We start from the raw sequence: 14201 nt of genomic DNA, 5'->3' as shown, positions 1-14201 counted from the left end.
TCCAGCAATTAAAACTTGCTCATATTTGGACGTAAAATCACCCAAGAAATAAGAAAAGTCCTGTATGAAGTCTTTATTATTGTTTAGGGGTAGGTGTGTTTGTTCCGTCTGAAGTCCACGACCATCTCCTTTATCTTCTTCACATTGATGTGAAGGTTATTCTCTTTGCACCAGCTCTCCAGGTGTTCCACCTCCTGCCTGCAGCTGGACTCATCGTTGTCTGTGATGCATCCCACCACCGCTGTATCATCTGCAAACTTTACAATGTGACAGACTGGATGGGCAGCTGCACAATCATGCGTGAGCAGAGTGTGCTTCATCATTATGGCCTCAAATTAAAAATAAATAAGCATACTTTCCATACATGTGGTAAAATATAGTTTATTTAAGTTTATTAAAAATGTAACATACTCTCCCTTGTGGTTGACATTTTCAGAGATGTCACTAGTCTCCAACAGTTAGCAACAAAAAGGACTAAAACCAAACCTTAGAATTAGTAACAATATTTTTTCATGTAATTTCTTCATGAACTTGTATGAGCAGCCATTTGTAATCAAGAGGTGCTAAAAGGAGTGGAAGAAAGCCGAACAAATAAAAAAGCTGCTTTGGTTCCGAGTAGAAACAGAATCTTCTAAACACTTGACACTTTCTTCTTTTTCCTACACGAGGCAAAAAAACAACCATCAGTGATAAAACTTGGTTCTCACGTTCAATAAATATGTAGAAATAGACACATCCAACAGTAACAAAACTAAACTTTTACAAAACTTAGGTTGAATGATGCATTATGAAGAGGGAAGTCTTGGTGCTTGGAATATTTTGTTGATCTGAGCAGTTACATGGAGCGTACCTGTGCAAGTATGTGCATAGCATTATTGTGTGAAAGGAAAATCTGTAACAGATTTCGACACAAACCATCTCCCGTGATATTTACGTACGGAACATTTGAAAGTGTCTCGCCGATGAAGAAAGTCGTCTTTTTCCTCAGAGAGTGTTGTTCTTCGCCAGGTCTTTGCTGTACGTCACTGGTGCCTCAACGCCTTGGAACCAAGACGTGTCCATGAACGAGGAATCAAACACGAGGATTTCTCTACATGAGGAGTGTCTGTTAAGGCGAAAAGGGGTGATCCCTCCACGTTCAATCGATGATGGCCGAGAGCACAGCCATGATAGCCACCCCGCAGAAAATAAGAAGGATTTGCTGTAAGGAGTGCCTGAAAAGAGGGGAAAACATAAATTACATTTTTAAAATGGGATTATGGAAGTGCACCATCTTTTCTTTTCTTTTAAACATTCCACAACTGCAAGATTTGTCATCAAGTTTTGCTCTGTTGGGCCTTTTTTTTAGTAGTAATGAGTTAATCGGATAAATCCATCACTTCTGGCCAATTTATAGTTTTATTTTGCTGCCTTCTTATAAAGTAAACATTGTGAAATGCATTTCCAAGCATGGCTATGAATATTTTTGTTGCTATTTTCTCTGAAAATGTGCTGTGAACATGGCCAGAGCCAGACTGGATCGCTCAGGAGGGCATACACCTGTGAATCCTCCTTCTTAAGACGTCGTTTCATCGTTTGGTTGGCAAAAACGCCAACCTGTCTGGTTAACACAAAGTTTGTTTTCTCAGTCATCCAGGTATATAACAACAAAAAAACCTGTCTGGTTGTTTTTCTTTGCTGCACCTGTCAGTGCTTTACCTTAAATTGGACTCCTGTAGTAGCTCAGGCACAACATTCACCAAGGCAATGTAGAGGAAACCTCCGGCAGTGAAAGGCAATATCCAGCTTGTGGCATTTTCTACAAACATTAAAGAAAGTCACGACTAATCAAGTCGACCTTAAACCAGTGTCCAGTTCACATGTAAAATGCTTTACCTGTGCCTTTTGGTGACTGAGTGCACAGGGCGAAGCAAGCTCCCAAGACCCCGACCAGAGCCGTGGACAGCTGCATGCGAGCGGCGCTCCAGTGATCGAACCCCGCCCTCAACAGAATGGCAAAGTCTCCCACCTGTGGAAGACGTCATTTCTCTCAGCACAGAAACAGCTAAAGATCAAGTGTTTTAAGACTCCGCCCAGACTTTTCCTAGAAGCTTGAAGAAATGCAAACTTCTGACGTTCGAAACAAAACTGGATGAGTTTTAAGAACCGTTTTCTCACCTCATGGGGGATTTCATGGAGCAGAATGGCAAAGGTGGTGAGGAACCCAACCTGCAAGAAATATCTGATTAAAGCATTTTTGTCTGAAGAAACTTCTTTCATAAAAACAGTTAAATTAGAAGCACAGCAAACTTAATTGTTCCAAGATGTAATTAGACAATGCAGAAATACATATTTTTTAATCTAACAAGGTCGAATGACAAAGAAACTGACTCTGTTAAGTCAGGTCCTCTGGACAGATTCTTCTTGCTGAAATATTTCTTCTTTTATCCAAAAGACCTCTTCAGTCTGAGGAGCCGCACTAAACTCAGACCCTGCATATTCCATCCAAAGTGGCTAAATCGAAATCTGCGCTCAGTGACGTTGTTACGTGATGATAATCACGTCATTTTGTTCTCAGAGCAGCTTCACCTGCTTCTTCTTGACTCAAGTCCCAGGCCCAACTTTATCTCACAGGCATATGTGCCAAGTGTTGGATGAATGGTCCGTAGTTTGTGGGCGTGTTCGTCAAAGCAGAAATGTGCTTTGACATTCAGCTGTATGACTCTTCAAACTCTATAAATTAGTCAAATGGCTAAAAACTCCTGGATGGAGATCGTGCAGACATCGTGTATGGAGGAAGCCGTCTGCTGAAAAGTGTGGCGATTTCTTCATGATAGATTTGTGGCCAAACAGCGAATGCAGGGACAGAGTGGAGACTCTGGTGGGAAGAAACCTGTGTGGTGACGTATTCTGCAGCGGGAGGGGTTTCAAGGAGCTCTGCGTCTCGTGGTGTGTGCGAAAACCAATGTCCCTCAACCACATGACCGCGAGTCGACTGTTGACCTTTGGACTGAGTATGCTAGAGCCTTTGGTCTTATAAGCAGCACCTTTTCATAGTGGACCAACTAGTTTGCTGGTGACATCCAGAACTAGCTGTTCACATAATAAATGGGGACCATCAGCCCAACAAGCAATCGTTAGTGTCCAGATGGCTGTTTGCTTGTCACAGAGGGTTGAGTGATACTAGCGGTAACAGCATTGTAAGAGGGGGACAGTTGGACACGGAGGCTCCACCCCATTTAATGATGGAAGGGTTCTGTTCACAAAGATGGCTTCCTTCACTCCTCTCTCAAACCAACGTCCTTTATCATGTGAACAGCTAGTTCTGGCTGTCACCAGCAAACTGGTTGGTCCACGATGAGAAGGTGCTGCTTGTAAGACTGAGTTTGTTGCAGCTCCTTAGACTGAAGAAATCTTCTGGATAAAAGACGAAATGTTTCAACAAGTAGAATCCATCCAGAGGACCCGACTTAGCCTTGTTAGATTTATCTTTCTGAATTATTGAGCATGCATCAGGACGTATTACTTAACTTTTGATTTAAAAAATGGCAAAGGTTACAAATATTTGACGTTAAAACAAAACAACTATTACAGATTTGTGCAAGCTTATAATCAGTTCATGATAAAGGAAACTTGATTAGACAAAAGATTTGAAACCCCGTGGAGTCTTCAGGTAATAAATGAGTAAATCAAAAAGAAAGCTGTAACTGAAAAAAATTTTTCAGAAATAAAAGTTTATTAAGAGTACATCAGCCACTCATAACCATTGTATCAATATCTGCGTTGTAATGGCACATCTGAAAGTGGCCAAAACTGCAGTTTTGATGCACCATGCACCCTTTTGCACCAGCAGTAAAAAGAACTGGCCGGTGAGATATCTTTTACATTTGAAATATTGAGTTAACTTCCTCTCTGGCACGCTGCTCCACACTTCATGCTGTTAGCCTTCTGTCTCTCCAGCTGGACTCTTGTACCAAAGAGACAAACCTACAGTAACCTACTGAAGCAGTACAAATCTATGGTATTGCTGTGTAAAATGCACTTTTTGAGCATGACTTTATCACAACAAACAAAAAAAGAAAAGTATATGAGTTTGTGTCCTGTACCGAGTGCCCGGTGTGATGTCTTTTAATGGAATAGATACACTGGTTCAAACTGTTTTACCATGGTGTAGATAAAAATAGAACTGGAGTAGGGGTGGTCCTGAAGGAGTTGGAAAATAATGTAGAAGAGGTAAAAAGAGTGTCAGATAGGGTGATGTGTCTGAAGGCAGAAGTAGAAGGTCTGATGCTACATGTTGTCAGTGGTTATGCTCCACAGGTTGGATGTGATGTGGAGGAGAAAGATACATTTTGAAAGGATCTGGATGAAGTGATAGAGAGTATTCTCAGAGAGGAGAGAGTGGTGATGGGTGCAGACCTGAATGGACATGTTGGTGAAGGAAACAGAGGGGATGAACAAGTGGTTTTTGGTACCATTCCCATCTTTAACAAGCCTAACCTGCTGCACATACTTTCCAGCCTGATCTCTCTGTCTCGCCATTCGTTACAATTCCTTCTCGCCCTCTTTAGAGTCCAGAATCTCATACAACTCAAATATGGCTTCTGCTTCGCTTTAGCTACTTCCCTCTTTGCTCTTGCATCTCCTTATATTCCTGTCTCCTCTCTTCATTCAACCTTTATTTCTACTAGGGATGCACGATCCACTTTTTTTTTTTTTTTTTTACTTCCGATCCGATCCCGATAACTAAATCTGAATATTGGCCGATACCGATCCAGTTCCGATATCATGATCATTGATTTTATATGAGGCTGTAATAATCTCCTCTCAAGTACAATGTGTACAAATATATGCATGCATGTCCAAAAAGGCAACTTGAGGGAAGTTTTATTAATGTTGGATAAGTTTTAAAGGTAGAATTAAATTCTAACACAAAACATGTTTTTTTATTCCTAGCTTTAAAGTGGATATTAAAGTGATTAATTTAAGTGATTGTTTAAAGTTATTTTATATTTTTTTAAATAAGGGGTAGATAAGAATTTTTTCTTCTTTCTGCACTCTTTTCATTCAATGTTTTATTTTTGATTTTTTTTAATCGTTTCATTTAAATGAATGAATAAATGAATAAAATAAAATAAAACGTTAAATGGCTTCAAACATCTGCTAAGTTCATGGCATAAACCAACAGACATGTTCCTGTTTTTAGTATTTTACATCTCTTTATAATGTAGCTGTTTATGTTTTTAATATAATTTTCAAATCATATGGTTTTTTTTATGATTGTCTACTGTTGTACTGATAAATATCTCCTGGAGGGTAAACTAGATCTTGGCTGCAAGTATCAAACTCTGAAATCCTTCATTTTCTACAACTGATAGTGGTTGGTCATTAATTATGATGAAGTTTAGTAACTTCTCTGTAAACATTCGAGCTCCGTGGTTTCAGCGACGTCTTCTTCTTGTTCAATCCGAAGCAGGCAGCCTGATTTGGGGCAGCCCCGCTCAGTCTGTCCCTCCTCGGAGACGGGCAGACTGAGCGGGGCAGATTGGACGCGGCTGGCCGGGATCGAGTCGCCTCTTTCGGTTTGACCAAAGAGCAGCGCCCCGCTGAAGCCCCGGAGCTCGAACGTCCATCGTAAAACTAACTTTAACGTGGTTTAATGTGGCGCTGTGGATCTGCAGACATTGCACGTTGCTGTCTTGTTTTGTGGTGTTTAGTATAAAATACTTCCACACAGCGGACGTTTAGATGAAAAGTCGGTTAGCTGTTAGCCACAGTGCTGCTAACAGTCCTCACGTTGTAGCTGGCTGCAAACTTTGAACTGGATTTCCTGAATGTGAGGCGGGTCTTATTACTCTGGGTTCATGAGACATGCCTCCGTTCAGGAAATCCATTCCATAGTTTGAAGCCAACCTGCATCATGGATCGGAAATATCGGCAGGTTGGATCGGAAAATCCGATACGTAAATTATGCTGGTATCAGAGGCCGATACCGATACTGGATCGGATTGGCCCCATCCCTAATTTCTACAGGTTAGTCCCACTGAGCCTCGGGGGCTCATTAACAAGAGAGACCTGATTTTAACAAAGAGTGATGACAACAGTGGACAACAAAGACAACAATAGACAATCATAAAGGATGTGTACAAATTGAGTTATTTTTAACAAGGGAAAATAAAAAAGGTATTTAAAAGAAAATGTAACAAAAAAAAAACAGCTAGATTGTAAGGCAGTGCAGAAAACTAAGAACAGGAACGTGTCTGCGTTGGTTTTTCCCAAGAACTTATCAGATGTTTGAAGCCACTTAGAGAGGTCAAAGGTCGAGAGCTTCAGATTTTTTTTACAAGATATTCCAGAAAACAGGAGCGGAGTAGGAGAAGGTCCTTTTGTCTAGTTCAGTCCTCACTGAGGGGACACTGCAGGTAATAATGTCCTGTGTAGTGTTCTAAGGGCTAGGTTAGCTTCGTAGCTTCACTACAATTATATTTAAATAACGGGTTCTCTCTTTTTCGAGCTAATTACAGCCATGTCACAGAGGTAACTGTGCGTAGATGGTTTAATCAGTGACATGAGACGTTAATTTTCTTTGACCCATCAAAATAAATGTGGTCATTTATTGAACAGAATCAAAATTTAACATCAAAACATTGTACACTTGATTAGACTGGTCTGGTTCTGATTAATAAAACTTGGCACGTTTTACTTAATAAAAACAACAGACATTTCTGAAGATATCTGGATTAATTACTGGCAAGATAGAAGTTTAAAGATGGAAAAATGGAGGAGTTTAAAGGGAAAAATGGAAGAAGATGTTGTATGTCTGTGGACCAGAACAACACGCTCCTTTCTAACGCAGCTCGCCCGCGGTACACTTCGCGTGAAGCTCGTGACGACTCTTTACCTTGGCAGAGGATGGGTCCGCTACGGTCAAGAGGTCCCTGGCACGCTACCTTTCAGCGTCTCCTCAGGGCGGCTGCGACTCGGCAGAAATCGTGAGATACTCCGTTCTACAGGCTCAGCTCCCTTCGAAGTTGTAGGGCATTTATGCCCAGGTGGACTCACAGCAAGCATCCGTGAGTCCTTTCAGAGTTTCCACTCAGAAGTGTAAAACTCCATGAACTCTACAGAACTGCAGAACTCCCTCCAGAAGAACAGAACTTCACTCCAGAACAGCCCCAGAACCAGGAAGTGTCGACTTTTAAAGAGTTCTGCTTCCGGTCACTTTTAGTACTTCCTGATTGGTTGAAGCAACCAACAGGGGGTGGTTCTAGTGATGTCAGAGGGTCATTACAAGTCAAGAAAACAGCAAGAATGTTTTAGGAACAGACAGAGAAATGTTTTGGTGAAGTGAGAAACACTGCAGGTGCCAGTTCTCTTGTTTACCGTCTGAGAGCTTTAAAAACACGACAGCCCGTTCTAACAACTTGTTTTTGACTGTCTCCGACTTTTGACCGACATCACTCCTTCTCATTTCAGACAGAAGATCAAAAATGCATAATTACTTTGTAAAATAGACATTTAACTTGATTTCTAATTTAAATGAGGATTAAAAAAATCATTAATACTGTTTCACAGTTGATTTAAAATCAGTGGTTCACTTCAACATTTAGAAATGGTATGAACTAAACACACTTTGATTATCAAGATATTGTAAAATAGTAATGATAATATGAAAAAAGAGAGTGTTCTTTCAATTGATTAGTTCAGGATACAATTAGAAAGGATGAGCTAATTTGTACTTCTGGATTCAAATCAATGAAATAAGAGTTCCTGTCCCATGACGGTCTTCAGAGGCAGGTTTTGGTCGGAGGCCTAGTTCACTACACCTGAGAGCGCATGCTGTAGCTGCACTCACACAGAGACATGTTTTTTATTTGTTTCATTTAGCCTTTATTTATCCAGGTTAGTCTCATTGAGCCACGAGAACTCATTTTCAAGAGAGACCTGTGTAGGGAGCAGATGGTGGGGGTTAAGGGCCTTGCTCATGGGCCCAGAGTGGGGCGAATGAGGTTGGGGGCAAGTGTGGGTGCTTCACCTACCCCACCCACATTTTTGATGTTGTCGGTACCGGGGCGTGAACCGGCGATCTTCTGATCACAGGCCCACCTTCTCTAACCTCTGCGCCACCACTCCCCCATTTAGGAGGAGATCAGTCCTTCAGTCCTCTCTCTGTCATGTTTCTTCTTGACTAACCTCTTCCTTTGAACAGCTTCCTGCACTTCACTATTCCACCACCAGGTTTCCTTATTATCCATTCTCTGTCCAGATGACGCACCAAGTACCTTCCTACCTGTCTCTCTAATTACTGTTGCTGTAGTAGTCCAGTCATCTGGAAGCTCTTTCTTACCACCCAGAGCCTTTAACAGCTCCTCTCTGAATTTATCACAACATTCTTCTTTTCTCGGCTTCACCTGTTGTGGCAACTCTTGCATTAAAGTCGAATCAAAAAATGGCAGAGACGTTCTATGGATGAGGTTCTCGATGCACTAAATTTAAAAAAGCACTCGAAGAGGTTTACCTGTTCCACCAAAGCGATTGGGCTTTACTCCCAAAAACCAGAAATATTCTCCCGTTGACTTACAACAAATATCCAAATAAAAAAAGGTTATTTAGTGGTAGAAAGACTGTTTGACTCCTCACTCCTTCCACAAAAGACCAAACAAAAAAACAACCCAGCTGACATTGTCTTCTCTAATCACAGTAGGCTGGGCTGACTGGGGACCATCATTGTGGGCCGTTTTGTTGATGGCCATAGGAGATCCATCAACAAAATTCATAATATATAATAGTTCATCTACCATCTATAACCATTCTGCTTATTTTATACCAGTAAGAATGTATAACATTTTATAATTAATTAAACTGACAATTAAATAATCAACAGGCTTGAACATCCTGGCAACTAATTGTCAGCCTTAGCAAAACAATTACATAAATAATATTCAAAAGGAGCCAAATCAAAAACAAAACAGTTACACAATATAAAGTAATGGTTACTCAAAATACAAGTCCATTGAGTTACTTGATGATTTTATGTCTAATCAAAGTTTATAATGATGAAAACAGTATAGTAAAGGCTGGAAAATTCATTCATCCTGCTGCCTCCATCAGAACAGAGCTCGTCTATTGGCTGCTGAACCACAATGGCTTTGGTTTTTACCAAAACACTTCTAACAGAGCCCTTGGCATCTGGAAATGTCTTTACAACATGGCCCATAGTCCATGAACTCCTAGGTGCAGAGTTGTCAACAACAACAACTAGATCTCCCGTGCTGAAGTTCCTTTTTGTGCTGTTCCGCTTGCTTTCTTGCATGAGCAGGAGATATCCCTTTGTCCATCGACTCCAGAAGACATTTGCGAGATACTGTCTTAGATCTTTTAGCTTACCGCTTGGCATTCGTTTAGCATTTATCTTAGTTTATATCTCAGATCTTTATTTACGGTTTCTTTTTACACCTTATATTTTTGCTATTGTTTGATGTAACTGGGGCCCTGTGTACCCAATTTCATTCCACTACATGTACCACATGGGATGTAAATGACAAAGAAACTCTGACTCAAATTCCCTACCATAACTCCACCCACTCCGTCATCATGTGACCAGAAGTCTAAGCTGACTGACCAATGAGTACATACTCTCGAGGACCATCCCCCAAGATGGACAGGCATTAATATCTTCAGATCGTTCCCGTATTTTTAAGAATCTGTTGGACTCCTGGCAGGGACCAATGCAGACGTGTTCCTGTTTTTAGTTTTCTACATTCACCTTAGAATCTAGATGTTTTTTGTTACTTTTAAAACCCACAGATGAATTTACACAAACTTGGTGAGAAACATGTTTTAAATGTGTGGAATTAAAAGGAAATCCAGGTGAAATGTTGCTTTTTTTTCACTAGTGAACACCTTTATTATTTTTTTTTACACACACACACACACACACACACACACACACACACACACACACACACACCTCATTGTGTCCCCCCCACATTACGGATGCTTCCGACGCCCTTGGGTTGAACGAATGTCTAGGAGCCATCTGTGCAGTGTGCACGAGTGTCCAACATGAAACTTTGTCCCAATAATCTAATTTTCTGACAGAGTTTTGGTTTTTCATTATTCCTAAGCCATAACCATCAAAATTACAAGAAATAAAGGTTTGAAATAGTTCACTCTATGTGTAATGAATCTATTCACGGTATTCCAGATGTGTTTAGACGTACCTGCAGGTGAACTTTTTTGCTTTTAGTGTCTCAGATTCTTACCTTTTTGCTGACCAAGAAACTCCCAGCTACTGCCAGTCCATGGGTGAAGTTGTCGATGCAGTTGGCCAGTAGATTAAGGTACCCACTGGTCTGTCACATACAAAACCCAAAAGGACTTATGTTTTATAAAGTTATGCTCCAATTTGTTTGCTCAGAATCCAAGTGTAGTCCAACGGTTTCCTCATTTTTTCCATCACATTCTACCCTGCGGCTGTTAACTCCTGAATCTCTGACCAGGATAATCAGTGAAAAAACTGAAAAATCACTGCAATGCCACTTGGTTGTTGATGTGTGCTGCTGACTATCCATGCTGCTGATCTCATGCTGCTGATTATTTCGTGTTGCTGTGTTCACTGGTCCTCACCTGGTCACGCAGACTCGTGTTCGTGCTGCTGTTGTTTTGGCACATTGTTTTTATACTATTAGTACTTAGTGTATTCTTAGTTCATGACTCGGATCTTACTCGTGTTTTTCTTTACAATTTGTGTTTTCGTTGGATGTAACTGGGACCCTGTGTACAAACAGTAGTTTCGTCCCACCTCATGTGTCACGTGTGCTGTGTAAGACAAATAAATGTCAGACTCTGACATTGTGCTCATTAAGTGCAACATGATTTGATTCTCACCACTACCTTGATTTTTACTGCTCGGTCCTGCAGACTCTGCTGCGTGGAGGATTTCCATGAATCTGCACAGTGGCCATTTTTGAGGGATGCTTCCGCTTTTACACAAAAAGCTGAATCCGACTGCATCTGTAGAGGAAAAACACAAACATCTTGCATGTGTGTGTCTGTTTTTCCAACAGTTTGCTCTACATTTCATTCTGAACCTCACTTATGCAAAAGAACCAGACAAGAGCTTTTAATTTTCTGACATCTTTATATATGATGCAAGTTATTTATGATCTTTTATTTTTCTAGAAATAACAGATGACCTTTTATTTTCAACGATGTCCAGCATTCTAAAAAAAAAAAATAAAATCAACAACATTCACGTGAAGCTAAAGCTTCTGTTTTCTGAGAATAGCCAACTTCCCTGTTCCATCGTTCAGAAACCACTTGAGAGTTAAACTGAGTCAAAGGCGGCGAGGTGGAAACAGGTCGCAGTCGTCTCATCGTCACTGGGAAACGTTTGCTTCACTTCTACGATTGAACCACGAGGAAGTAACACAGGGATCAACTTTAGGATAAATGTAGAGTAGGCTCCTCTGACAGACTGGGGACCAACTGTCTGTGCAAAACACATTGCATGCTCTTTTTGATGAAAATCAAGTCAACCACAACAACTCCAATTGGATAACATCCGTGCAATTTTCATCAATTGCTGTATTTCCCCAAACATCTTAATCTAAAAATCAATCCAGTTCATTTAGTTGTATCTTCTGTGACACTAAATATTCTACATGAAACATTTTAAACCTCCTTCTCGGTTATTCTCCGTCCTGTCTGTCGCTGCCTAAAAGCTGAGTGTGGGCACTGAAACGGATGAAGCAGCTGCTTTGTTCCAGCGCTAAAAATAGACACATAAGGTGCCGAGACGTGGATTCAAAATCTCCTTCAGTGGCTTAAAAACAGACAGGAGGAAGGATGAGAGTGTCTTTACAATCTTACTACAAGCATACGTTAAAGAACCGCTCGCATCGACAGTATTTCTAATGAACAGGCTACACTCTGAAGAATACTGCTCCAAACATTTCCTTACAGGACTAGTAACCACTGTAATTAAATGTCATTTGAGCAGCTACAAATCAGTGTACTAAAATACTTTAGATATGCGAGATTAAAGAACTTTAAATGATTATAAAGTGGGTAAAGACTAGGGTGGATGTATAATCTAAACATGTGTTTCTTTAGATTTTAATCTAAAAGGATTGATACTGATGATGCACTTCCTGTAGCCCCACATGAACACTATTAATATGAAATAACTAGCATTCTATCAAAGTATGAATATCGCCCACCATCTTTCATGCCAGAGTTTCAGACCAAGATAATCTTTTGTTAAGAAATGACACTTAAAGTGAGTTTAGTCAATGAGAAGGGCGGCTCGTGACTCGCTGATGTGAGTCTGTGACAAACACTGCAAAGATCGCCTCTCTCACCACCCGCTGACGCCCCGTCTTGTGCATCGCCCCATCAGAATTAGTTTCGACGAGCATCGTGCGATGGCTCAGAACATGGTGGGCGTGACCGTTTGTGTAAAGTGGCTGCAGTCAGCTGATCTTAGGGCAGCGTCTACTGACAAGCTGCTGGTCGAGGTTGCTGAAAATACAGCCGGCGTTACAACAGTTCCTGGAAAACTGAAATAAAGTCAAATAAATGTTATAAAGATAGTAAAGAAACTCGTGGAAGGAGACTGGACAATTGTGAGCATGCGGGAGGCAGCACAGGGAAGCAGCAGCACTTCCTGACTGCGTTGACTGACGGGGAGCGCTGCTCAGCTGGGCAGCACGTTCCCACAAGAAATTCTGCAAGCTCTTCTTCTACAATGTGAACGGACTGTTGTGAACTCTTTGGTGTATTAGAGGTCATCGGATGCTTCTGTCTGCAAATGTCCCCTGACAGATATGCACACTACGCATGAAAACCTCTGCACAGAGCATGCCAATGAAAACAGAAGTATGTGGAGGCTTGTACCGGCATGCGAGACAAAACGAGTAGAGTACTCACAGAAAGGTTACAATTCAGGTGTGACTCCGAGGTGGCATCCTCGAGGCCGTCTTGGTCTGGGAACATTTTCTCCAGCAGAAGGAAGGCAAACAGACCGGTGATTACCCACAAGCCCTGGGTCGTGTAGTGGTTTTGTTTACCAGCTGGAAAGTAGCAGACACACTGTAGATATGTGGGCAGGAGGATGATTTTTATTTTATTAAACCTTTATTTAACCCAATTTTAAAAAACCCTGAGGTCACAAGGGTGACCTGGCCAAGAGCAGCTCCTCCGATACTTGAGAGGCGGTGCCACAAATACCCGACGTTCAGGGAGCCCCTCATAACACTCAAGTTTATTCAAATATTTTATTCAATTTGGCTCTTTACTGCAATATAATTGTGTAACATAAATACTTAAGACATGTTCTTTAATAGTGCTAATACAATTGTTATACTTTTAAACATTTTCATTCAAGACACAATTAACAACATTTTTGATTTCAACTTCCAAAAATTAGTTCAGAGAAAACGAACAGCATCAAAAAACACTTTTAAACTTTATCTATTCACATAATGAACATAATCAATGTATTGCCACTTCTCCAAATGATTGAAGAAAAGTCTCCATGAACCTGACCACAATGAGAACAGCAGAGTTTCACCAACAGGTTCATTAAAACAGATATAAGTAAATCCAGCAGTGATAGGAGATAAGTAAATCCAGCAGTGATAAGAGATAAGTAAATCCAGCAGTGATAAGAGATACGTAAATCCAGCAGTGATAAGAGATACGTAAATCCAGCAGTGATAGGAGATAAGTAAATCCAGTGTATATATATATATATATATATTTATATATATATATACATATACACATATACATATATATATACACATATACATACATATACATACATACATATACATACATATACATACATACATATACATACATATACATACATACATATACATACATATATATATATATATATATATATATACATATACATACATACATATACATACATACATATACATACATACATATACATATATATATATACATATATACATATATACACATATATACATACATACATACATACATACATATACTTACATATACATACATATACATACATATATATACATATACATACATATATATACATATACATACATATATATACATATATACATATACACATATATACATATACACATATATACATTTACATATATACACACAGTAAGATAGAGACAGACAGACAGACAGACAGACAGACAGACAGACAGACAGACAGA

The 14201-nt window shown here is 40.1% G+C and overlaps 1 protein-coding gene across 1 annotated transcript in view; it reads right to left on the bottom strand.

Annotated features, from left to right (window-relative positions):
- Window positions 1–775: 775 nt before the first annotated feature.
- The window catches only part of slc39a13 (solute carrier family 39 member 13), a 20017-nt gene continuing 6591 nt past the window's right edge, over window positions 776–14201 (bottom strand). The window contains exons 4-10 of the mRNA XM_037695348.1: window positions 12913–13055; window positions 10876–10995; window positions 10245–10334; window positions 2158–2208; window positions 1876–2008; window positions 1699–1798; window positions 776–1214 (exon numbers count right to left, since the gene is read on the bottom strand). Coding sequence (XP_037551276.1) covers window positions 1139–1214; window positions 1699–1798; window positions 1876–2008; window positions 2158–2208; window positions 10245–10334; window positions 10876–10995; window positions 12913–13055 — 713 coding nt within the window. The 3' untranslated portion in view covers window positions 776–1138. The remainder of the gene's footprint in view (window positions 1215–1698; window positions 1799–1875; window positions 2009–2157; window positions 2209–10244; window positions 10335–10875; window positions 10996–12912; window positions 13056–14201) is intronic.

This window comes from Nematolebias whitei, chromosome 2 (assembly GCF_014905685.2).
Source record: "Nematolebias whitei isolate Nwh7 chromosome 2, NemWhi1, whole genome shotgun sequence".
Taxonomy (NCBI): Eukaryota; Metazoa; Chordata; class Actinopteri; order Cyprinodontiformes; family Rivulidae; genus Nematolebias; species Nematolebias whitei.
The sequence above is the reverse complement of the archived record's forward strand: the minus strand, read 5'-3'. Positions and strand labels throughout refer to the sequence as shown.